Below are 26,480 nucleotides of genomic sequence, written 5' to 3'. Positions count from 1 at the left end.
GATAGGCCCAAGGTGCCCAAATGCTCTGTCTGAAAGATGTACCTGCTCCTTGCGTGGCGGCAGGGGTGGAGGACAACTGGCTGACCAGTTTGGCCTTCGGCACGGAGATACTCAACGATTTAATTCATCTGTCTTAAGAAAGCCTCCACTCCAGACTTCCCAATCTCTAGTGAGAGGGACAACTGCATCTCTCACCCAGGCCGGAAGTGCCTTCCTGCTGTTACCTAACAAAAACATATTAGGATTTGACTTTGCAGGTTAAGATTTTCAGTCTATATTTAGAACCTTGATACAATCCATTTAAATATGATTTAAATAAGGGATTGAATTTTGAGACAGGGGGCAGAGGGAAGTGAGATATCAGGCAGGTAGCAGCCTTGTGTACCAACCCAAAGGCTGCTCTCTCTGTGGGGAGAAGAGATCGCCATTCTGGACTCCTTTTTCACCCCACTGTGGCAGGTAATAGCGTGGACAGCTGGGCTGCAGCTCAGTGCCTGGCTCTGGAAGGTGCTGCCACTTACCCCGTGATTACGAGGATCCTCCATCAGCTGTTTAACAAGAAGAATGAGGACACTGAGCAACAGTCTTGTATGCTCTTGAGCCATCTAAGTGCAAAGACAGTATGTGTCCATTACGGGGTCAGAGAAAGAAACCGAGTTTGGGGGGAACAATTGGGTCTTTGAGGTCGGTGCATGTAAGGAACTGAAAATGCAGGTGGTTGGATAGGGATCATCTCAAGCACAGGTAAAACCGGACTAAGTGTGGGTGAACCGGCGTGTATACAAGGAAGAGTGACAACAGCTAGCTGAGAAAGGTGAGAAAAGTAGGCTGCAGATGGCTTCTAACTGTGTAGGCAAGGAAAGTTGTGATATGCAGAATTTGCTTCTGCTAGAAGTTTACCACTGAAAACTACACAGACCTACAATTCTGTTTACTTCCAGTAGAAATGTGAAACTCACAGATTGAGGCATATACAAATCATTTTAGGGGGAAAGATAGTTAAATTAAGAAGAGAAGGTCCTAGGAATTTTCTGTTCAGATTACTAAATCTGTATGTTGTTCCCCAGAAATCAGTTGGCTTGGATGGAAGAGTGCCCCATTGTAAACCCACTCTCCTTTGCTAGCAACGGGCATCTCATGTGTTTGTGACATTAACTATGCTGGATGCCAGGTTAGGATATAACTTCTTCAAGGCCCCATCATCTCTAAAAGTGATCTTGGATATCCATACACGTCTTCCATTTCCTCAGACCCTGATACATACCATGCTTGCCGTGGAGCTGAATAGCCATCAATGGAAAGACCGGATTGTAGCCTGCCGAGCTCTCTCCCAGATTGGTGGAAATGTCAATGTGGTAAGCCTTCTCTTCCTGTGTTTCCAGGACAGAAAGTCTAAGCAAAACTGAGCTAGGGAGCTCTTCCACTTTTTGCTGCTATCTAGTATCCCATTCTTGCCACACAGATCTCTGTTCCCATACTGCTACCTCTTACTCCTAACCCAGAATTCTCTTCAAATGCCAGCATATCGTTCTATTACTTAAGACACTGCTTCTCAGCCTGGTGGCAGTCCACAAACTGTTTGTAACCTACCTACAATGAAGTAAGCAAGAAAAAAAAAAGAGAAAAGTTTAGAAACTTTTATAGTAATTTGACATTGCCTCCACATCAAGGTACTTTTATAAGTATCAGTCAATACTGTCCCTACTTTCAAAAACCTGACATTAGAGTTAGAGTAACAAGACTAACATACACAAATGATTCAAGAACAAGTGATAAATGTAATGTACTCAAAACTTTTCAGAGAGAGATTAGTGTGGGCTGAACCCGTCAGTTAAAGTTCTGTGAAGGAAGGAGTGTGGGTCAGCTGAGCAAGACTTGGGACAGAACTGAAAAAAAGACTTCCAGGCACGGGAAACCCTGACCATCATTTAGGCTTTCACCTGACCTCCTTCTTGCCATTATTTTAAAATCAACTTCAGCTGTCCAAATGGGATTTTTCCCTTCTTCCTATGTGCCACTATCTTTTCCTTATAACACTAAGTAACTCCAAAATGGCCCAGAACACTGCCATTCCCACGAGAAGAGAGCACCCTCCATCTTGACCCTCACATTTTGATGTGGGAAGCACAAAACCTGGCCATTCAGTGTAATCAGTATAATTCTAGTCTGGGTTAATTCTGCCTCGACTGCCATAGTAGTACCCTGCTGCTAAAGTCTTGGACCAACAGCATAGGTATCACCCGGGAGTTTGCTGGAAGTGAAAAATCTCACCTCTGGTCAATTCAATCAGAACCTGAATTTAACAACACCATTTTAACAACATCTGATTAATTTGCACATTCACCTCCTCAGCACTTGTTACTCAGGATGGCCAACTGAAAGTAAAAAGCCATGCAGAGCAAGCAGGGGACGGGGTAAAGATGAGAACTTCACATCAGACTGCTGGGGTTAAGCAATATGTCCATCAGTCCTTTCACTCATTCAGTAAGCAAGCAGTTTCTGACCACATCCTACATGCTGGGCAGCATGCTACCACTGGGGATGCAAAGATAACAGAAGTAGCTGTAAAGTATTATGGGGATTTCCTATTGCTTACAGAAGGCAGAGGAGAGTTCACTGAGGAGATGCTTTTTGAGTTCAATCCTAAAAGAACAGGAAAACATCAGGTATCAGATAGGGGTGGAAAAGCGAGATGTTTCAGGCAGGGAGAATAGCTTTGGGCACATTACATAATCACCAACTAGTAATCTTCGTCCCTTTCCCTTTGAGAGATGTACTAACACATAGGGTGGCCAACTGTCCTAGCTTGTCCAGTACATAGGACTTTCAGTACTAAACCCAGGAAAAGTCCCAGGCAAATTGGAATGAGTTGGTCACCCTACTAATGTATCACTTTCAAATTTTAAGAGTCTCAAGTACAGATATAATACAGTAGTTTAAAGCGTGAGCTTCGGGCTTCCCTGGTGGCGCAGTGGGTAAGAATCCACCTGCCAATGCAGGGGACATGGGTTCGAGTTCCTGGTCTGGGAATATCACACATGCTGCGGAGCAACTAAGCCTGTGCACCACAACTACTGAGCCTGCACTCTAGAGCCCATGAGCCACAACTACTGAAGCCCGCATGCAGCTACGAAGACCCAGCACAGCCATAAATAAACAAATAAATAAATAAAATAAATTTATGAATAAATAAAGCATAAGCTTCAAAAACAGGCCTGGGTCTGAGTCCTGGCTCCAGCACTCAGCAGGTTAACCTTGGGCAAGAAATCTAAGCCTCCATTCTGTCACCTATAAATGGTAATATCTGCCTTATGGGATTGTTTGGGAGGATTACGTGACAGGTAGAAATACTTATTAGCACAGTGCCAAGTACAAAATTGACTTGGTAATAAATGGTAGCTAATTATTACACCTCTGTGTAGGATGTGAAACATAAGTTGATCCAGCTGATGTTGGGTGACTGGAATAAGAAAGTGAGACAAGCAGCTGCCCAAGCTCTGGGGCAAATGAGCCTTGGGAAAGAGGTGCATGACACAATCAGGTAAGACCTTGTCAACATGGAGAAAGAAGCTTTTTTATTCTTAAAAGTGTCCAGGGAGCCTGGGCTCCAGCCAGCCAGCATTTGTTAAGCTGCTCTGTCTGCTCAGCATTGTATAGATCCCATTGCAGATTTTTTTTGTTTTTAATAAAATAAAACATTAACAGCCCCTACAGACACTAACAATGTAGCTAAGGGAAGAATCATTAATTGAATGCCCACTAGGTGTTAGGCACTGTTTTAGATGTTTGAGAGTTCAAATGTATGCCATGATTCTGATTATACAGGCAAGATACACAAATGCCTAGCAAAGTCAAGTTTCATGAAGGATGGGTAAGACTACGTAGGCAGAGAGAAGGTAAGACCTTCCACACTGGGAGCCAAATACAGAAATGAACATGGCACATGTGAGGGCAGTGGGGAAGAGAACTTGACTGTAGCAAGAGATCCATGTTTAAAGTTTCCTTTATTCAGTCATTCAACATAGTTTAGCACCTAGCATACTCTAGGTAATAGGGATTCAAGTAAATAAAACAGTTGAGGTCTCTCTACCTGGTGAAACTTAAATTAATGTGCATAAGGCTAAGTAGGAAAGGGTGGGAATGGATAATGGAGAGCCTACAGAAGTTGGATTTTATCCTGAGGGCACTGGGGGTGGGCGTAGGGCGAGGGACCAAAAGTTTAAGGAGGGAAAATAAAAGCACCTGTGCCTTACAGAGTCAAGCTGGGCCAAGGAAACTCCCAGGAGCGTGTGGAAGCCCTCTCCCTGATTCGTGGGCTCAAGCTCATGACCGCCAAGCTTCTCCCAAGCTTTCTGAACTGCTTCTCTGATGACTTCACGGCAGTTCGGCAGGCAGCTTGTTTGGCTGCTGGTGCCCTGCAGATCCACGATAATATGGTGAGTCAAGGAGACATGTACCCATCTTACCTGATCAACCCAAGAGGGCATTACCCTGTGCTTCATTCGTACATAGCATACTCACCATTCTGTGGGGACACAGAATGAGAGATCAGAACCAGGAAGGTGAGGAGATATATAGGCCACACCAACAGTTTGGACCACACTTAGCTCCAAGCCAGCCTAGACTTCACTTTAGAGCACACCCTGAATCCTGTTCTCACCTCAGTTAACTAGCTTCTCATTACATGGGTGCTGATAGGCTTAGGGATTGACTCCAGTGAATCGAGTTATAATCCCTAGTTATGAGTGGAAAACCCGAAGGAGGTATTCAAAAGAAGCCTATATGGCCATAGATCTGTGAGCTGGGAAAATCAATCTACAGACAGGAGATAAGAGCACTCTGCGCCTAAGCCAGTACTTCTGGCTCCAGCTCATTTTTTCACTAGATTTGATAGAGGGCCACTTTTCCAGTTAAAGCACATTTAGACAAGAGGGGTCCCTGTCTCTGGTTCATTCTTGCTCTGATTCTCTCCACTCAGCACTGCCTTTTATCCATCCCAGGTCCTTGAATGCCTTCTGAATCTCACACAGAGAGATCCCTGCTGGAAAATCAAGGCCTTTGCCATTCGAGGTATTACAGGAGTGGCCCCAGCTCCTCAACCTTCCCGTATTTTAGTATAGATGATCCCCAGAACCTCTTTAGGAAGAGAGTAGAGTGTAAGGGAGGGGATAATCACAGCTTCTCAGAAGTTCCTTGCCTGAGAAATTAAAGATTATTTTCTTGTTCTTTTTAATTTTTAGTTAAGGCGTCTAGGTCTATGTCAAACGCTTTAAGGCAAAGGGCTGAAAGGACAATCCCTGCCAACAGAGTTAGGTATGAGTTCCAAGTAGGTATCCACTGTTGGATATACTTGCTTTCTCTGGAGGTTTCAACCATAGGACTCTGTAAAAGTCAGACCAGATTCAAGACTGCTACAAACCTAAAATCCTGCCCTCAAATTTCCTAGAGTTTCTTTTTACGGATTTTTGGCATTGTTTCTCTCTGACAGTCTGGCAGGTCCCTTTAAGAATCTGCCCTGGGTTAAGCTGTGAAGTAATTGTGCCTTCTTTCCCCATTACCCTGCCTTGACTAGGTTGGTCTTCTGAGTTATCTATCCCATATCTCATTCCTAGATAAATAGGTAAATTAGTATATTCTCACATCCTAATGGACAAGGATGGCGTGGAATACCCCCCCCTTTTCTGGGAATTCTCTGGGGATAATGTCCTATTCTAACCCATTCCTAAAATTCTAATGGTAATTGTCATCTAAAAGGGAAGGTAAAGACAAAATACTTAGTTTAGTATTTGCAATATTTAATTGCAAATTAAATAATTGCAAGTGGTTGCCTATACCTTATTATTATTATTTATTAATAAGGCCATTTCTGGATGCTAGGATATAGCAAGCTCAATCTTAAGTGACAGTGGAACACGCTGCCCTCTAATCTCTGCAGCTTTGGGACAAATTGGCCACGTGAATCCCCAACTGATAGACTCCCTGCTCTGGGCTATACACTATGAAGAATCACCAGGTGTACGACTAGAGGCTTGCCGTAGCATCCTAGCCCTCAAACTTCAAGGAGACCGAGTCAGGGACACCTTCCTAGACATGCTGCTCCTAGAGAACCATGATGCTGTTCTAAAGTAAGCACTAACCCTCTGGTTCCTGCCGTGACCTGTTTTACTGCCAACTCTCCCAACCTTGTTAACAGAGTATGTGCCTGCCTTTCCAGGCTGCTTAATGGCTGTAAAAAGCACAGGCTCACCTGGGCCATTCATCTACTGAGCAAGTGGGTAACAGAAAAACTGGCCTGAATTAGATTAAAAGTCAAGCTCATGTAGTTTACGTACTTGTTCATCATCCCAGGTGGGTTTTTTTATTCAACTAACATTTATCAAGTGCCTACTTAGTGACGATAGGCTTTAGCGTCAAAAAGACCAGGATTTGAACCCCAGCTCAGACATGTGCTAGCTCTGTGAGTCTGGGTAAGTTACTTAAATTCTCTGAGCCCATTTTTTCATGTATCAAATGCAGACGGCACTCTGCCTTATGGGTCTGTGGTGATGAGTAATGAGATAACATGTTAGTACCTGTCATAAAGGTGTTCAATAAATAATATCTACTAGTACCTTCAAGTATATCATCTCAAAAACTACAGAACACCCCTACAAGCTAAGCATCATACAATTTTTGCAAATAAAGCTCAGCAAAACTGCAGTTAGGATTGGAACTTAGGATTCTTGTCTGATTCCAAGTCCTGTATTTTCCACCTCCATGCTTTAAGGATAGGAAGAACAGCCTAAGAAGTCCTTCTTACCTTTCAGAGAAATTCACCATGCAATGAAGATACTCAACTTAGAAAATGAAGGAAACCAAGAAATGCTTCAGAAGATCAAGAACAGGGTAGATAAGTACAAGCTATGTTTTCAAGAAAAAATTCAGGGCTCTCAAGGGTTCCTCAGACCCCTTTTTCCCCCTAAGCATGTACGTACCCTCTTCCCCAACACAGAAATACTTTCTACAGCCCCAGATACAATATCTCACTTGAAGATACAAAATACATCTGTGCAAGATAGGATTATAAAATCCTACTAGTAAAAAGTAAAACAAAGCAAAAATCCCCTTAGGCCTGTCAAGTAGCCCTCAAAATCAGCTGTTTCTGAAATATTGTTTCCTTTCCTTCCCTTTTTTCCCCCACCATCCTCTAAACTCAAGTTCTTTCTTTTTTGCAGATAGGCATAAAGAAGGAATGAGGGACTGGAATAGGCCCCCTAGATTTTTTTTTTTTAATTAATTAATTTTTTTGGGCTGTGTTAGTTCTTCGTTGCTGCGCAAGGCTTTCTCTAGTTGCTGCAAGTGGGGGCTACTCTTCGTTGCGGCGCACGGGCTTCTCACTGCGGTGGCTTCTCTTGTTGAGGAGCATGGGCTCTAGGCACACGGGCTTCCGTAGTTGTGGCTCGCCAGCTCTAGAGCACAGGCTCAGTAGTTGTGGCGCACGGGCTTAGTTGCTCCGTGGCATGTGGGATCTTCCTGGACCAGGTCTCAAACCCATGTCCCCTGCACTGGCAGGTGGATTCTTAACCACTGCGCCACCAGGGAGGTCCCTAGATTTTCTTTTTCCTTCTAAACTTTCCTTAATTCCTAATCTGGGCTCTTTCACCAAAGGAACTCTAGCTGAACAGGTGGTTCTAATTTTTCAAAGCTGTTAGAGGAGATGAAAAATCGAGGGAAAAGGACTTTAAAAAGGCAAAAGAGGGCTTCCCTGGTGGCGCAGTAGTTGGGGGTCCGCCTGCCGATGCAGGGGACACGGGTTCGTGCCCCGGTCCGGGGGGGTCCCACATGCCGCGGAGCGGCTGCGCCCGTGAGCCATGGCCGCTGAGCCTGCACGTCCGGAGCCTGTTGCTCTGCAGCGGGAGGGGCCACGGTGGTGAGAGGCCCGCGTACCGCAAAAAAAAAAAAAAAGGCAAAAGATTCTTCATATGATTCACAAAACCAATTTCACATCAAGCAAGCATTTCTTAGCAGATTCCTTTCATCATGTCCAAAAAGCTAAAGTAAATTTTTCAATAACAGATGTGAAAAATGTCCAACCAATATCACCAGAGAACAATGTTCTCAGGCATTTACATACCACCTAATACTAATAAGCATGATGCAATGCTACTTTATTAACGCTTTTTGATGATTTACAGCCTAGTATAGTTGTTTTTTTCAACATTTGTTCTGATTCAGATTCAAACACTAAGCCAAAAGGAACTGTTGATACAGAAAATATTCAAGATTGAGACAGTCATAGGAAAAGTGAAGGAGGAAGCAAAACGTGTTTACATGCAACCCAAACAAGGGCAAAAACCACTGAAATTCCATACTTTTCTCCAAGAAACTTTTCAGGGTAAGTTTTCTAGGGGTGAGTCCTATGCCTTGACTCCTTTAACAAGCCTTTTTCATGACTGGATGTTTGGGGACTTAGTTGTGAGCCCTGTAGGATGAGAGCCAGGAAAGGACACTTTCTTTTCTTCTTGGCCACCATCCTCTCAGTCCTTCTGTTATCGTTTCCTTGTCCCCCTCCCCCAGGCTCTGATTTGCTATCTGCCCCTTAAAAAAAGAATGATGTAATTCTATCTGAACCAATTTGAAAGTTAGGTCAAAAAACGGACGCCTTAGAAAAACAAAACAAAAAACTGCCGTGTGTACGTCTGGTTAAGCACTCAGAAAAATCCTTGAAGCTTAACCTTGAATAGTAATATTACCTCTGGAAAGTGAGATTATACGTACATCTACGCTTTTGCAACTTTAAAAAAAAAACGATTTCATAAAGTTCTCAGCTTTACATAACTCAACCTATCAGTTACGGTGAAAGGATCTTAAAAGTTCCAGATACAACCTAAATGATGAGGTGTAGACATCAAGCTGTACCAAAACATACTTACAAAATCAGTGTGCCCAGGCGCAGCAGCAGCCTCAGGTCATTCAGCCAGCTGCCCACCAGCCACCACCCCAAACCCAGGTCTTCTGCTTCCAAGTCCAGTGCTCTCTCTGGTACACCAGGCTCTTTTCCACCAACCATGAGAATATTCACTTGCCAGATTTGGGGAAGTTTCTTCCAACTGCCAGAAAAAAATGAGAGTGGAAAGTAACTTGAACACCAGCCTTCCCTCATGGCCAGCTTGCTACAAGTTGGCTGACTGAGGCCTATGACAGCACAACTAGGTGACATTCTGTCTCTTTGGGAGCAGTGCCAGCCACTGATGCAAGCAAGCACTGGGCAAAACCCTAATACACTTTTAAAAACATAATATACTCAAAACTTTTCTAATAGGATTGTGCTGTTTGGGGTTCGAGTAACATGATTAAAATGAATCAATTACCCCCAAAGTTGCAGAATTGGCCCCAATCCTACAACCGTCCCAAGTTACCTTTCACCTCAGCTGTTGATTTTCCCTATCGACCTCCCTCCTCCCACGTTTCTTCAGACCATGCCACATAAGAATCTAGCCCTAGAAAAAGGAAAACATTCTCTGGCATTTTAATAACTTTTCTAACTTTCACACAGACTCACAGTAACAAACAGGATACTGACCCCAACCCTCCCCCCCAAACTGATGAAAGAGAACTCAAATGAAGGATGCAAATTCCAAATAAAAACTTCTAATGTCTCAAGCAGAGTAACACAGCAAATGCCACACAGTACACGGAAGCCTGAGGGTGATGATGAAGTTGGTACTCTCAAACGATCAGGAATCAGGGTTACTTCAGAACAAGCTCCTTCTTCCACCTCCAACTTCTGCTTTTACTTTTGTGCCTAGATGAGGTGGTGTTTCCTAGAAGACCGTCTGAGTTGTGTGACATTGAAGCAGTCATAAAGGTAAATGTAAGCACAGTCATGGTTATTAAGGTAAGAACGAATTTTCCCCCCAAAAAAAGTGGTGGTGGTAGGAGAGAATCACTACTGTCTTGTTTCTGGCAATCAAGGAGTAACTAGTTCAGGTTAGAGGCATCTTGGTGAGCAGCAGCCCCTTGTCATATAACATGGTCGCCAGGGAAAGCTGGTCCTCCACACTGTCGCACGGCAAGTCCGCTACCCTCACAAACTCTGGGTAGGAGCGGAGCAGGAGTTCCATGGCATCAGCTTGCTGGGGGTATATCTCCAAGCACTTGGGCTCTTCCAGATGATAAACTCGGGAGTTTTCCACTGTATAATAGAGAAACAAATGGCCTCCCTCACCCACCAGCCGAGCTATACCATCCTGAAGCATGTGCACTTCTGTTTCTGTTGTCAATTGGGCCCCCACGTTTACGGGTTCCCCAGCCTCCCACCGAATTGGGAGCCCATAAACGCTTAGTGCCCTCTCCCTCTCAGTCAACACTGGGGGCAGAGAATCGTGGATGAAGTCTTTGGCTCTCTGGTCAGCCACAGCATCGACAGGGGCAAAGTGTCCCAAGCGGGCAACCAAGACCCGCACTTTCTCCATGAAAGCAGTTCTTCGCGGATCCTTAGACTCCGAATGCTGGGCCCCCATGTAATCCATAAAGTCTCGGGGCAGTCCCCTACGAAACTCCACATTTTCCTCCATTGCAGCCTGCACTGCCAGAGGCAGTACGGCCTCCAGGAAGTCGCCCCAGGTATTGCGCTGGTATGTGGACAAGGTCAGGTGCAGAGAGTGCACTCCATCCTGGCATTCGGCTTGGTGAATGAAGCCTCTGGGAAAATAGAGCAAATCTCCAGGTTCCAGCACCGTCTGCAGCACCGGCTCTCCTAGGTCGTCCTGACTGAAGTTGGGGCTGGATGTCAGGGCTAGTTCCTCGGTCGGAACCCGCGGTCGGTAGACCCGCCAGAGTTTCCTACCTTCCAGCTGCAGCACAAAAGCCTCGATATCGTCGTAGTGGGGGGCAAAGCCCTGCGAGTTGGGGGGCGTGAGGTAAACGTTGGAGCCTGCCATGCTTCCAAACTGCTCCTGGAGCACAGCCAAAAACTGCCACACGGTGGTGGAGAAGGCCTGCGGACAGAGGAGGCGCAGGGAGCAGCCGCCCCTGTACAGGGACCACGCGGCGGCGGGCAGGGCGCGGCCGGGTGGGTTCAGGGTCTCGCGCCGCCCACTGATGTAGCGCGCGGCGTCCAGGTGCTGCCCAAACTGCACCTCCTCGTCGCGCAGCATTGAGTCCAGATCGGCGGTAGAGAAAAGACCCTGGTAGTAGGTGTGGTCCTGCCGCCGCACCAGCACAGCCTCGCGCTCCCATAGGCGCCGGTAGAAGTGGTCGGGCGGCATGGGCGCGATGAGCCACTCGAAGAGGCGCGCCGCCCGCCGCCGGCTGCTGGGGATGCGGTTCAGCTCAGCCAAGACGCGCTGCAGCGGGGAGTCCCAGGGCAGCTCCCCACCCGCGCTTTCCCCCTGCGGCCCCGACAGCGTCGCTGGAGCCACGGACGGCGGGGCGGCCGCCAAGTGCTGGGCAGAGCACAGCACGGCCGAGGTCTCCACCAAGCGCGGCGGGGGGCCCGAGGCCTGCACCAGGCGTGCCGGCAGGGCGGATGCCTCCACCAGGCGCGCCGGCGGGGTCTGCGCCTCCACCAAGCGCGCCGATGGGGTCTGCGCCTCCACCAGGGCGCGGGGAGTCTGCAGGGATCGGGACGCGGGCGAGGCCTCTAACAGCTCCGCGGGCCCGGGGTGGCCGTACGGCTCCCGCCGGGTCACATCCGAGAGGGCCGCCGCCCCTCCAGCCAGCGGGTCCCTGCGATCGTCGACCATCGACTCCACCCTCGAGTCCTCCGAGTCCTCGCTCGGCAGCGCCTGGGCCCTCAGCGCGGCCATCCGGGACGCGACACTTCTCCTCAGCTGCCTTCGGATCTTCCTGGGCCTCAGGGGCAGGGCCAGGACCGACCCGCTATGTGGCTGTGGCTGGCGCCGGCGCCTCAACCGCCCGCGCCTCGGCAGCCCAGCGCTAGCCCGGAGCCCGTCCATGGTCCTACCCTCTCCCGAGCCCAGCGGGAGATGGCGAGAAACCGGCTCAGGCAGTCGGCTTCCGCAGTGTACTCTGGGAAAGGGGTGGGCCTCCAGCCGCCTCTGGGTTGTCCCCGCCCACCATTCTGCCGCCGGCGCCGCCGGCGCCTCCGGCTGGCCCCTTTAGAAGATGTTAATTCAATGCATGGCTTCCCGGTAGAGCGGCGGAGTCCCTGCCAAATTAACACGGATTCCATATTTAGGGGGCAGTTTACAAATCAAGTTGCCAGGGACTCCAGGAGAAAGAAAGTTAGCTACTGAACTTTTTCCTTCTAGTGTCTGCAAATTGCAGTGTTCCTCGGGAGGCCCCCGTTTCTGAAAAACACGTTCCCCAGCAGCTTTGCATGAGAAAGCGCACAATTCTTGGTTTCAAGGAATGCCCTCAGGCAAAGTTCTAGGTTCAAATTTCGATCCACCTGGGTCTCTTTACAGACTGATTGAAGCCCTAAATTCCTCCGCCTAACTTCCCTTCCTCCCCTCTCCATTACAAATTTTCAGTCATTGCTCTCTCTGAAAATGAAGCTACAGACTTTTCTACTTGTATTCTTTTTTTATTTTATTTTTTTAATTTAACAAATGTTTACTGACTAGTAAGTGACAGACATTGCGATGGCATCGGAGTAACAATCATAAACAAGACAACGAAACAGACTATCACCTGCCTTCATGGGACACGTTTCAGAGGACACGATCAACCTGCAAGGAAATGCACACTTTCCTTTTTCTTCCCTTCATCTTTGCTAGTTTAATCCAGCTCAAACTTGAAGTTCATCTCCAAGGCTACTTCTTAATTAAACTGGAAAGGAATATTTTCTGACTTAATAATTCCATATTCAGTGAACATATGCTGACTCTACCTGCCCAGCATCCATCCCGGCCATCCACCCCCGCCCCCGCGACGAAAGACACTGAATTTCCTTTGAAGAACCATCCTGTGCTGGGACTCCACTTGGTCTCCAGAAGTGCTGCAGAACACAGTGAATGCTCCCAGACTGTGGAAGGCCTGGCCACAATGATTGGCTTGTGCTTAACCAAGTGACCCAAGTTTCTCCAGTCAAAGTGACTCAGAGGAGCGTCACTATATATACAGGCTGCCTACGATTCTTTTTAGAGTCCACGTCTAGTGTCATCCTACTTCAGAAGGTCTTGAGAGGTGACCATATGCCAGGCGCTCTTCTAGACACCGGAGATGCAGAGGTGAGCGATATCCTCACTGTTTTTGGTGGCAGTTGAGCGTCCATCCAAAAAATTTCCTGTGTCCCCGAGCTGCTGCGGGAGACCAACTCTGAGTCCCACGTGTTCTCTCCAAGCTGCCCATGCTGTTTAGGAAGAGCTGCGCGCAGCGTCTTGGTCCAGGGGAACTTTGGTCCCTCGTCAATCCAGTTCACTCGGGCGGCAGGGGTGGGGAGGGGGCCGACCTGCGCCTCCTCAGGGGAATCGGGGCCATTCTTTTTTTTTTTTTTTTTTTTTTTGCGGTAAGAGGGCCTCTCACTGTTGTGGCCCCTTCCGTTGCGGAGCACAGGCTCCGGACGCGCAGGCTCAGCGGCCATGGCTCACGGGCCCAGCCACTCCGCGGCATGTGGGATCCTCCTGGACAGGGGCACGAACCCGTGTCCCCTGCAACAGCAGGCGGACTCTCAACCACTGCGCCACCAGGTAAGCCCCCGGGGCCATTCTGTATTCTTGATAACTGCCCTTCACACCCCCTCTGGGATTTTGTTTTATTAGCTACAACTTCTCTCTCCAGAATCTTCAAACTCACCTCCTCTGAACCTTAAATCGACTTCTTAAATCTGGGCCTCTCATTAACAGGCACTGTGGTAGGCATGAGGGTGCAATTGTTGAGAACATGGTCACTGTCCCCATGTAACTATTGTTGCTTTATACATAAAGATTACTTGTCTTCATTTGAAACATTTATGATAGATTACCAGGAATGGAATTGCTGGGTCAATTTAATTTTTGTGATTATTATAGGGCAAGATAATTTTTGTGATTATTATAGGTTTTACCAAACTTCCTCCCAAAGAGTTTACAACCTTGCAAGCAATTATGAGCAGGTTAGACTACATGGCCTCTAGGGCCTTTTCTGTGTTTCTGTTTGATCTCTCAATCTTCTTCCTCACATTCCTATCCAAACCCTTGAGAAAGCATTTCGATTTTACCCCTACCCAGGTGTCACATCTACACTTTTAATTTCTCACATGGTCTATTACAGTGGTCCTCAAGTGGGGGCAATTTTGCCTTCCCAGGGAACACTCAAATATCGTATATTAACACATATATGTGGAATCTGAAAAAATTGGTATAGACGATCTTGTTTACAAAGCAGAAATAGAGACACAGGCATAGAGAACAAACCTATGGATACCAAGGGGGCAATGGGGGGGGTTGGGATGCACTGGGAGATTGGGATTGACATATATACACTATTGATACTATGTATAAATTAGATAACTAATGAGAACCTACTGTATAGCACAGGGAACTCTACTCAATGCTCTGTGGTGACCTAAAGTGGAAGGAAATCCAAAAAAGAGGGGATATATGTATACATATAGGTGATTCACTTTGCTGTGCAGTAAAAACTAACACAACACTGTAAAGCAACTATACTCTAATAATGATTAAGAGAAAAAAAAAAGAAATTGCAAACTCTACAGGCAGCTCAACATGTGGGTTTATACTGGGCCTTGATGAGAAACAATGTTGCTGGTTTCCCCTGCCATATTCTCTGGAACTCAGAACAAGAGACTTGATCAAGAATAGGAGAGAAACTTCAGTTCAAGAAAGAAGCCTTTTGACCTCATCAAACGTATAAGCTTTTGCACAGCAAAGGAGACCATAAACAAAACAAAAAGACAACCTACGTAATGAGAGAAAATATTTGTAATGTGACCAACAAGGGCTTAATTTCCAAAATATACAAACAGCTCATACAGCTAAATATTAGAAAAACAAAAAACCCAATCAAAAAATGGGCAGAGGGACTTCCTTAGTCATCCAGTGGGTAAGACTCAGCACTCCCAATGCAGGGGGCCTGGGTTCGATCTCTGGTCGGGGAACTAGATCCCACATGCATGCCACAACTAAGAAGTCCACATGCTGCAACTAAAAGATCCTACATGCTGCAACGAAGATCCCGTGTGCTGCAGCTAAGACCCAGCGCAGCCAAAATAAATAAATAAAAATAAATAAATCTTTAAAAAAAAATGGGCAGAATACCTAAATAGATATTTCTCCAAAGAAGACATACAGATGGCCAAAAGGCACATGAACAGGTGTTCAACATCACTAATTATTAGAGAAATGCAAATCAAAACTGCAATGAGGTATCACCTCACACCAGTCAGAATGGCCATCATCAAAAAGTCTACGAATAATAAATGCTGGAGAGGGTGTGGAGAAAAGGGAACCCTCCTACACTGTAGGAGGGACTATAAGTTGGTGCAGCCACTATGGAGAACAGTATGGAGGGTCCTTAAAAAACTAAAAATAGAGCTACCATATGATCCAGGAATCCCACTCCTGGGCATATATCCAGAAAAGACAAAAACTCTATTTCGAAAAGACGCATTCACCCCAATGTTCATAGCAGCACTATTTACAATAGCCAAGACATGGAAGCAACCTAAGTGTCCAAAAACGAATGGATAAAGAATATGTGGTGTGTATATATATATATATATATATATATATATATATATATACCATAAAAAAGAATGAAATTATGCCATTTGGAGCAACATGGATGGACCTAGAGATTATCATACTAAGTGAAGTAAGTCAGACAAAGATCATATATCACTTTTATGTGGGCTCTAAAAAAAATGATACAAAGGAACTTATTTACAAAACAGAAATAGACTCACAGACATAGAAAACAAACATGGTTACCAAAGGGGAAAGGGGAGAAGAGGGATAAATTAGGATCTTAAGATTAAGATTAAGATTAATATACAGGGGCTTCCCTGGTGGCGTAGTGGTTGGGGGTTTGCCTGCCGGTGCGGGGGACGTGGGTTCATGCCCCGGTCTGGGAGGATCCCACATGCCGTGGAGCGGCTGGGCCCGTGAGCCATGGCCGCTGAGCCTGGGCGTCCGGAGCCTGTGCTCCGCAACGGGAGAGGCTACAACGGTGAGAGGGCTGCATACTGCAAAAAAAAAAAAAAAAAAAAAGATTAATATACACATTACTGTATATAAAATAGATAAACACCAAAGTCCTACTGTTTAGCACAGGGAATTATATTCAATACCTGTGATAACCTATAATGGAAAAGAATCTGAAAAAGAATATGTATATATCAGAATCACTTTGCTGTACGCCAGAAACTAGCACAACCTTTTAAATCAACTATATTTCAAAAAAAAAAGGAAAGAAAGAAGCCTTTTAATTCTACCTAGTGGGCCTTCTACATTGCCTCCCAAATGTTTTTCAAACTGCTTTGGGGAAAGTAATAAATGTTTGTGATTAAAAAAAAAAAATGGGGCTTCCCTGGTGGCGCAGTGGTTGAGAGTCCGCCTGCCGATGCAGGGGACGCGGGTTCGTGCCCCGGTCCGGGAAGATCCCACATGCCGCAGAGCGGCTGGGCCCATGAGCCATGGCCGCTGAGCCTGCGCATCCGGAGCCTGTGCTCCGCAACGGGAGAGGCCACGACAGTGAGAGGCCCGCGTACGGAGAAAAAAAAAAAAAAAAAGGTCCACATCAAAAAAATCTTAAATTTAAAAAAGTACCCTTATTAAAGCCCATTTCACATTCCATCTCCTCCCCAAGGGCTCTCCCATCTCCCTAGTCACAGGAGAACTTTGGCCCTTTCACATTGCTTTAGCACATTGTGCGTGTATTGGTGTACTATATATCAGATTCCTTCTTCAACTTCCTAAACTGTAAACTCCTTCGAGCAAAGGACTTCCTTATGCCTCTTTCTCTTGCTTTTAGCACACTGCTCTTCACAGAGAAGATGCACAGGAAATGTTTGTGGGAAGCAGACCAACCAGAATTGAGTCCCTGCTACTCATTATCTGTGGCATTAGCTCAGTCAAGTTACTCTCTCAGATCTCGGTAATCTCATCTGTAAAGCAGGAGCAGTCATTGAACATACTTCTTCATAGATGTATGGAGAAAATAATGTTTTATTGTGAGCATAAAATAATGCATGCAAGGCACTTAGCACAGGATCTGGTACAGATCTAAACACTTAAAAAATTGTAGCTATAATTTATTATTGTGGAGCAAGGACCTGTATGATGGCTTTTGTGCCTCTGGCCTAGTTCAGAGAAACTAGGAGTGGGGGAGTCAGAGAAGTTCTTGAATTGGCCAGGATGACAGCATGGGATGGGAAGATTAAGACTATTTTTGCCTGTGCCCTGTGGAAGTTTAAATGGGTGAGTGGGACCGTTTCAGACAAGGCCATCGTGTGAGGTATCGGTCTGCACAAAGTTACCTGGCCAAGGGCCAGAGTAGGGTCTGAAACCAACCGATGTTATCCTCGAAAGTCCTGTGCCCTACTCTAGGGCTGCAGTGTCTGGAGGAAGGGCCAGCAGAGGGGGAGCCCTCTTCCTAATTGACATACAGGCTGTGTGTGCTGGCCAGACCCTGATATCAGATTCCCCAGGGAAATATTGCAGAGGGCAGGTCAAGGATGGCACTGGGAGGTTTCATTGCTTTTTCAAAGGGAGCGGTTTTCAATAGACAGTGGACACATCCTGTAGTGAACTGGGGGGATGAGCTATGCTTCTCTGCTGGCAAAGCTGGGAAACACTGGGCTTAGCTAGACGAGAGCTGTAAATTTGTCTTTTCCACATCCTGTACAATATCTCCTCCTCTTAGTCTTTCCTGTGACCTCATCCTTTTCTTTCTTCAACATTTTGTGATTTCCTCAAGTAAAGAATGTTGTTGCTATCTATCTTCTAGTTTCCCTTGTGACTGGGAGACACCTTTTGGAGACTGACTTACTTTTAATTTCATCATTTTCCTGTGGCTCTACTTAGTTCAACAAAAGCAGCTATTAATAACCATTTTCAGAAATATATTTACTGGGACTTCCCTGGCGGCGCAGTGGTTAAGAATCCGCCTGCCAATGCCTGGGACACAGGTTCGATCCCTTATCCAGGAAGATCCCACATGCCACAGGGCAACTAAGCCCGAGCGCCACAACTACTGAGCCAGCGCTCTAGAGCCCACAAGCCACAACTACTGAGCCTGCGCACCTAGAGCCCGTGCTCCACAACAAGAGAAGCCACCGCAATGAGAAGCCTGCGCACCGCATCGAAGAGTAGCCCCTGCTCCTCACTGCAACTAGAGAAAGCCCGTGCACAGCAACAAAGACCCAACACAGCCAAAAACAAGAAAGAAAAAGAAAAAGAAATATATTTACTGACATGGAATAATGTTCTCAATATATCATTGAATAAGAAAAAAAGCAGACAAAATAAGTATTATGGTAGGATCCCATTTGGGAGATATATATGTGTGTGTCGATATGTATGTGTATTTCTATCTATCTATACATCCATCCATATATACATACTACTGAAAAAAGTTTGGGAGTCTTTATGCCGCAATATTTAACAGTGATCGTCTTTGGATGGTGGGATTCCAGGTGATTTTTATTTTCTTCTTCTTTGCATATTTGCATGGTCTGGGTTTTCTACATTGTACATATCATTTGTGCAATTAAAAATATAGTGTTTTTTTTGGAATTCCCTAGCAGTCCAGTGGTTAGGACTCCGTGCTTCCACTGCAGGGGCAAGGGTTCCATCCCTGGTTGGGGAACTAAGAACCCGCAAGCTGTGGGGCATGGCCAAAAAAAAAAAAAAAAGAAAAACATATATAGTGTTTTTTTAAACAACAAACTTCACTCTCCCTAATTCATTTCATTTCTTCTGATCTCTAATCATTGCTTGCCTTGCTCTTATTTTTTTGAATTGATATTATCTTTGTTTAATGAAAGAAATTTGACATTGAGATTACAGAAGTTACTAATTGTTCATCAGAGAAGCTGCTGTAGAAAAGATCTTGAATAGAGCCAATCCCATGTTTAAATCTACATAGAATGATCTGAATCCTCTCAGAAAAGTTATCTCCCCCACCAAATCCCATTGTTAGATAGTTATACCTTTGGATAAGTCATTGCCTTTTTCATTCATTCTTTATTTAAAATTCAAATACACTGGGAAGGTGTAATAATTTGCCAGGGCTGCCATAACAAAGTACCACAGACTGGCTGACCTTAACAACAGAAGTTTATTTTCAGAAAACAATTTCTGGAGGCTAGAAGTCCGAGATCAAGGTGTTGGCAGGGCTGTTTTCTGGGGCCTTTCTCCTTAGCTTGTGGATGACTGCCTTCTCCCAATCTTTATATGGTCTTCCCTCTGTACAATTCTGTGTTAAAATTTCTCCTTTTTATAAGAACATCAGTCATATTAGATTAGGGTCCATTTTTACAATCTCATTTTAACTTAATAACCTCTTTAAAGACCCTATCTTCAAATACAGTCACATTCTGAGGTACTGGGGGTTAGAACTTCAACACATGAATTTTGGGAGACACAATTTATCCCATAACAGAGGGGTGATATACACTAAGTCACAAATTCCTTTAAGCACTTTTCCTTTTTGAAGGAAGGATAACATGATAAGTTGTTGAAAGGGGGATAGGGAGAAAAAGAAATTAAAGAAAAAAGAAAAACAAGTGTCCAGGGTAGTGGTTCTCAGCCCAAGATGATTTTGCCCCCCCTCCCTTCCAGGGGACATTTGGCAATATCGAGAGACAGTTTTGATTGTCACAACAGGGGAGATGCTACTGGCATCTAATGCGTAGAGGCCAGAGATGCTGCTAAACATCCTGCAATGTGCAGTACAGCCCCACAACAAAGAATTATCCGGCCCTAAATGTACCAAGGTTGAGAAACCCTAGGATAAACTTTTGGATGACCCCATCAACATAAAAATGTGGATATCTTTGATCCAGTAATGCTGCTTCTAGGAATCTATCCTACAGAAATATTCATCCATGTGTACAAACATATATAGATATAGAGAGAGATAGAGACAGAGATATATACAGATGCTCATTGCTTATCATTTCAAAATTGGAAATGACTCAAATGTCGACTAAGTTTCAAGAATTCTTGTTAAATATAATGACTAGGAAAGATGTTGAAAATATATTGTAAACTGAAAAATCAAATTGCAGCACAACATATATGTTGTCCCTTTTTTAAAAAATCCATATACATTTATATATAGTTTCTTTAAAACCACATATGTTGTATTTGTGTGTGTGACTGCACCGTTGAATATTTGAAGTCAGAGGTTGCCTCTGGGGAATGGCATTATTGGCAATAGAAGAACTTTCATGTTTAACTTTATACATTTCTGAATAATTTTGCTTAAGACCTCAAGGATATAGGACTTTGCTTTGGCAAATGTGAGACAGATTACAGTCTAACTTTGAGACTACTGACTCACTAATTTGTAAAACTATTTTACCAAATTACTGTAAATTAGGGATCAACAAATTATAACTCTCAGGCCAAATCTGGCCTGACTCCTGTTTTTACACACCCTGTGGACTCAGAATGATTTTCATATTTTTAAATGGTTGAAAAAAATCAAAAGAAGAATAATATTTTCTGAAATAAAATGTGTACAAAACTCAAATTTCAGTGCCCACAGATAAATTTTATTGGAATACAACCACACTCATTCATTACAGACTGTCTGTGGCTACTCTCATACTACAATAGCAGAGCTAAGCAGTTTTGACACAGGCCATCAGGCCCACAAAGCCTAAAATATATACTATTAATATTTGGCCCTTCACAGAAGTCTGCCAAGTCCTGCAGTACATCATGTAAGATGCTGTCTAGGATGTTGAACTTCCAACTCTTTTGCTCATGGACCCTCTAAAAGAATTGTGAAAAGCTATGTCACCTCTTCACCTTTTTTCATTGGCATCAAACATTTTTTTTAAGTTTAAATAGACACAAAGCATCTAATTTCTAACATCTACATAGTCCAGCATTTATATATATTGATATTTTAAATTAAAACTGTTACATCGGGCTTCCCTTGTGGCGCAGTGGTTGAGAGTACGCCTGCCGATGCAGGGGACAGGGGTTCGTGCCCCGGTCCGGGAAGATCCCACATGCCGCAGAGCGGCTGGACCCATGAGCCATGGCCGCTGAGCCTGCGCGTCCGGAGCCTGTGCTCCGCGACGGGAGAAGCCACAGCAGTGAGAGGCCCGCATACCGCAAAAAAACCCCACAAAAAACTGTTACATCACTTTAAACATCCAACTAAATCTATAACAGTTCGATACCTACCATCATCCATTTAAAAAAATTATAAAATAAACAAGCTCTTCTTTGAAGTTGAAAATTTAATGTCTTTTTTTAAGCTTACATTTCCATTTTGAAATAACTTCCAGACAGAATTTTATTCTAATATACTATATGTTTATGCTTGAAAATATTTTTCATCATCATAACACTGTCTGTAACAAAAATATGTATTTAAATTGAGGTTACGGTTATATTCTCTTGTCATAGTCTGGGTTTTTCCTGGGATTCCCTGACCTCCTAAATGATTTTCTTTTTAATTTGTATTCATTAAGTTTCATTCTTGTGCTGTATAGTTCTACGGGTTTTCACAAATGCATAATGCCATGTATCCACCATTTCAGTATCATGCAGAATAGTTTAACCACACTATAAATCTTCTGTGCTTCCTCTTTTCCATCCTCTCTTCCTCCCCGCAAACAACTGACAATCAGTGATCTTCTTATTATCTCTGTAGTTCTGCCTTTTCTAGAATGTCATATAATTAAAATCATACATATGTAGCCTTTTCAGGCTAAGTTGTTTCACTTAGCGATACATGTTCAAGGAGGTTCACCCAAGTCTTGTGGCTTGAGAGCTTATTTCTTGTCTGTGAACAATATTTCATTGTATGGATATACCACACTTTTTCATTTCACCTACTGAAGGTTGATTCTGGTTTTTAATGATTATGAATAAAGTTGCTACAAACATTCATGTGCAGGTGAGACTTACAAATTAAAAGTTAAAATGATATGACCCGTCACAATTGATTTATTCAATTTTTTAAGTAATGAAAAACAAGATAATAAATAATGTGTTGGTTCTTTTTCCTTAAATAGCAAAAATACAATATAATATGTAGCTAAAATTGTAAGTTATTTGTGAAATAAGAAATATTATACAAGGCATGGTGTTCTCTCTGCATATATGTAAGTGGGCATATATCAAACTTTGGGGTTAGGCTTTTGAGATTAATTAAAGAATAGTCAAGTATGGGTTGGCCAAAAAGTTCGTTCGGGTTTTTGTACCATCTTATGGGAAAAACCCGAATGAACTTTTTGGCCGACCCAATATAAAAAATCAGAAATAATCCCATTAAATTCATTAGACATCATAATAAAATTTTTCCTATTTATTTAATGAAGGAGGAAGATATATACATACACAAGGGACTTCCCTGGCGGTCCAGGGGTTAAGACTCCATGCTTCCACTGCAGGAGGCACGGGTTTCATCCCTTGTTGGGGAACTAAGATCCTGCATGCTTCACAGCATGGCCAAAAAATAAATTAATTAAATTAAAATTTAAAAAAATTCACCATTTGTAGTACCACTAGAGGTTTGTTCCCTGCAAATACACAATTCTGATGTATTCTATTTTGCTTGATCCTATCACAAAAGAAAAACATGGTGCATTTATTTATAATGCAGTTTTCCTGCACCACCACATTCTGGTAAGGAGCTCCAAAGACTGCAAAAATTCCAAATTCAAACCTGGTCTTTTTGTCAATGTAGGTGATAGTATGTATTTTAGTTAACAGTTTGGGGACTTCCCTGGTGGTCCAGTGGTTACGACTCCGTGCTCCCAATGCAGGAAGCCCGGGTTCGATCCCTGGTCAGGGAAATAGATCCCGCATGCCACAACTAAGACGCGGTGCGGCCAAGTCAATAAATATATATATATATTTTTAAAAAGTTTGGGGCTTCCCTGGTGGTGCAGTGGTTGAGAGTCCGCCTGCGATGCAGGGGACACGGGTTCAGTGCCTTGGTCCGGGAAGATCCCACATGCCGCGGAGCGGCTAGGCCCGTGAGCCATGGCCGCTGGGCCTGCGCGTCCGGAGCCTATGCTCCGCAACGGGAGAGGCCACGACAGTGAGAGGCCCGCGTACCACAAAAAAAAAAAAAACAACAAAACCGTTTGTTAGCTTGATTTTTAAAAAATATTTATTTATTTATTTGGCCGCGCCCAGTCTTAGAAGATCCTGCGGCACGCGGGATCTTTTAGTTGCAGCATGCGGGATCTAGTTCCCTGACCAGGGATCAAACCGGGCGGCCTGCAGTGGGTGGGAGTCTTAGCCACTGGACCACCAGGGAAATCCCTACTAGCTTGATTTATAACGTTTAAATATGTAGACGTTTAGTAAATGGGATTCCATTTGTACTTTGGCTCTAAGCTAAGAATACATTTGGGAATGAGATAACTCTCTTACTATTTCATAGAGTAATACAGAAACCTAGATTAACATTAGAACAGCCTAGATTCCTGGGAACGCTTTAACCTAGGTACAAACTCAACTACGGCCATCACTACTTTGGTTTATAAGGTGAAAATAGAGCAGCGCTGTGTCCCCAGGGGCTGTTCACCCTGAGTGAATCCACCTTAGCACACATGAAGAATAAAGCTCTTTAGTCATTGCTACTACAGTTCCCATAGCTGCTGCTACTACTACATATTAATAAAGACATAGAAAACACAGGCTAACCCCAAAGATCACCATGTGGAGGTCCAAGCCTTGGGTGGGAAATTCAGGCATATTCTCCACATTAGGCTGCTGACTGCAATCAAAACAGGCAGGTCTTGGATTCATAGATTCTATTCTTTCATTTATTATGGTAGTTCACAGAGCTATTCTGATAAAACCATGGCTGAAGAGGCTTTCTCTTTGGATCTGTCACATGAGACCACATTTTGCACATGCGCTCACATGTTAATATCTCTCTGCAGCCTGTGAGGCCCCGCACACCAAATCCCTGGTCACAGAGTCCAGTCCCGGGCCTAAGCACAAGAAGCAGAGGTCATTCATCACTTGTCAAAGATCTACGCACTGCCCGGGAAAAAAGAATTGCGATGGGACCATTTGGATCTGACAACCAAGATCTCTAGCTAAGTAAAAACGCAAGTTTTTTCCAGGGTCGTGTCCTCTTCCCCTAGAAGGAAAGGTAATTATTTCTGGGATGAGCCCTTCTCTTGCTCCAAGACACAGGCAGCAGTGGACCTAGTCACATTCTTCTCTTTAACTGATGTTGTGTATCTCTTTGTCATTATGTTTATAAAGAAAAATCTGTTTAACAGTAAACCTGGCTCTTTAATGTGCACCATTTACACAGAGGGTTAAAGAAAATTGACAACACATTAGGTGACAGTCCATATTTTTCCATAACCCAGAAAAGTCCTATATTAAATATAGGTCAGAACTCCAAATTTTACTAGAATAGAAATATTCAAAGACCCAGAATCTTTTGTAAGCTATACAAAGAGCCCTTTGAAACCCAAACTAGAATCCCATTAATCTAGGAAAGAAAATCTTAAGTGATGTTTTCTATCTACAAGTCTAGTCTTGTTTTAGAGCAAGTTCTTTAACTGCAGCCCAGAAGGCAATAAGGAAGCCATGTCACTGGACTGTTACAAGAAAACAGAGCTAGTACAATATTTTCCACCTTGTACTGTGTGGGTGGGTGTGAACACTTTTAGATCCCTAGGAAGCATTGCTGCAGTTTCACAAGGCTGATTAGCATTCTCATGAGCCTCCTTAATGTACTTAATGCTTAAAAGATTAAGGCATCATGGGAGAGTTACAGACGGTATCTGTATCCTAAGCTGGGATCCCGTAAGAGCACACAATACCCAAAAAATTGCCATGGAAGAGGAAAGATCCAGAACTCATAGTAGCAGAACTCATCCAGCTTTCTTTCCTAAATATTGATTGCTGTTTACACCCTAAATACCTTTGGGACATTCAGTGATTAAAATAAAGCCAATATTAATTTCTCTCTCCATTTTTCTCCCCCTAATCAGATCCTCTCTTCTGGTTGCACTGTTACGATCAGAAATATAAAAAGCAATAATTTCTACTATGAACACCTAGCAGCTATTGAACATGGGGGAAAAAAGAACTTTGGGGGGATATCAGTTAAGTATGTAAAAGAAAATCTTCCCTTTTCCTGACTCATGTAACCCATGTTTTAATTTATTAATTTACACACTTCAAGTTAAATACTAATCCAAAAAGCACCATCACATACATCAAAATTATTTCCACATCTATCAAGTCTGAAGATTCTGAGATCTGGCTGCCATGAGACATTTGAGACAATAAATAATTCTGTGAGTACTTTCTCAGCCCCTCTATCTTTGACTTTGTCATTTCATAATGAAAGGACTTTATTGTGCTCTCTGCATCACTGGCAGGAACAAGAAGCCTGAACGGAACCCTTCAGTCAGTCAGCAAGGCCAAACAGAGGGTCTATTAGGCCTTTGGCACTCTGGGAGATGTAGCAGAAGCAGCAGAAATGGCCCTTGTCTTTGAGGAGTGTACAAAGGGTTCTATAAAACACACATATAAGAACCTTTGAAAGACAGTATGCTTAATCTAGTAGGAATTGTGGGGTACACAGAAGATGTGTTGTAGGAGTCCAGGGGAGAAGGGCGCTGGAGTAGTCATGGGTCTCAGGGATAGCACAAGCCTTAGATAGAGTGAGGGGAGGAGGGAAGATCTTCCAGGTGGGGGGAAGGACACAAGAAAAGCTGGAGGATGGAACTCGGCAGGGCTCCACGACAGCTCCATTTTCCTCTTGTGTTTCCAAATCGGTTCACTTGTTGCTTCACAATAAAGAAGCAGGTCATCCATTCTCCTTGCCCTTGTGCTTTCTAGCTGTATCTATTCATATTAATAAACTGTTATAATGACAAAATATTCCAGAGATCCTTGCCTGTCCTTCCAGACTGAGGCAGTTGTAGGAGAGTCTTCCCGCACAGAATGTTTCGGCTGTCTCCTTTCCATTGCTCTTTCCATTTTTCATCTCCTTTCTTCTGCCCCAGACATTCGCTAACTCCACAGGTTGATTAGACAAGGGATTGCTGCCTATCCTACTTTAAAAGGAAGCTTCTGTTTGGCCCAATTTGTGGGAGAAACACTATGCTGACCTTCTCTTTGTCGAGATCTAGAGAAATTTTCCATTTTTCAACTAAGATTCATGTCCTTATTAGTTTACATATTCCATCTAAGTTAGCATCCCTTAGTGAACTACATCAACAGAAATCTTCCTGACCAGACTAACAGCAAAGGGAGGGTGGTGGGTCGAAGGAAAACACCTGCGTTAGAATTTGTTCTTTAGAATTTGTTCTCTCCCATCCCACAACCTCCCATTGGTTATCACTTAATCCTCCCACTCCATCG

The 26,480-nt window shown here is 44.1% G+C and overlaps 2 protein-coding genes across 2 annotated transcripts in view; one reads left to right on the top strand and one right to left on the bottom strand.

Annotated features, from left to right (window-relative positions):
• HEATR4 (HEAT repeat containing 4) overlaps positions 1-25,789 on the top strand; it is a 36,693-nt gene extending 10,904 nt beyond the window's left edge. Inside the window, exons 7-16 of the mRNA XM_012534118.3 lie at positions 460-620; positions 1,251-1,355; positions 3,423-3,541; positions 4,256-4,436; positions 5,001-5,070; positions 5,936-6,125; positions 6,807-6,885; positions 8,215-8,374; positions 9,789-9,847; positions 24,029-25,789. Of these exons, the coding sequence (XP_012389572.1) occupies positions 460-620; positions 1,251-1,355; positions 3,423-3,541; positions 4,256-4,436; positions 5,001-5,070; positions 5,936-6,125; positions 6,807-6,885; positions 8,215-8,374; positions 9,789-9,847; positions 24,029-24,187 (1,283 nt within the window). The 3' untranslated portion in view covers positions 24,188-25,789. The remainder of the gene's footprint in view (positions 1-459; positions 621-1,250; positions 1,356-3,422; positions 3,542-4,255; positions 4,437-5,000; positions 5,071-5,935; positions 6,126-6,806; positions 6,886-8,214; positions 8,375-9,788; positions 9,848-24,028) is intronic.
• RIOX1 (ribosomal oxygenase 1) lies at positions 9,493-11,980 on the bottom strand. The gene has a single exon (XM_004262214.4). It carries the CDS (start codon positions 11,937-11,939, stop codon positions 9,966-9,968), a length of 1,974 nt encoding a protein of 657 aa, XP_004262262.1. The 5' UTR covers positions 11,940-11,980; the 3' UTR covers positions 9,493-9,965.
• Positions 25,790-26,480: the final 691 nt, after the last annotated feature.

This window comes from Orcinus orca, chromosome 2 (assembly GCF_937001465.1).
Source record: "Orcinus orca chromosome 2, mOrcOrc1.1, whole genome shotgun sequence".
NCBI classification, from domain to species: domain Eukaryota; kingdom Metazoa; phylum Chordata; class Mammalia; order Artiodactyla; family Delphinidae; genus Orcinus; species Orcinus orca.
Note: the sequence above shows the minus strand (reverse complement) of the source record. Positions and strands in the feature narration are given on the sequence as shown.

Excerpts from the sequence above, each read along its gene's own strand:
- RIOX1 (XM_004262214.4), bottom strand. The coding sequence starts at position 11,939 with ATGGACGGGCTCCGGGCTAGCGCTGGGCTGCCGAGGCGCGGGCGGTTG.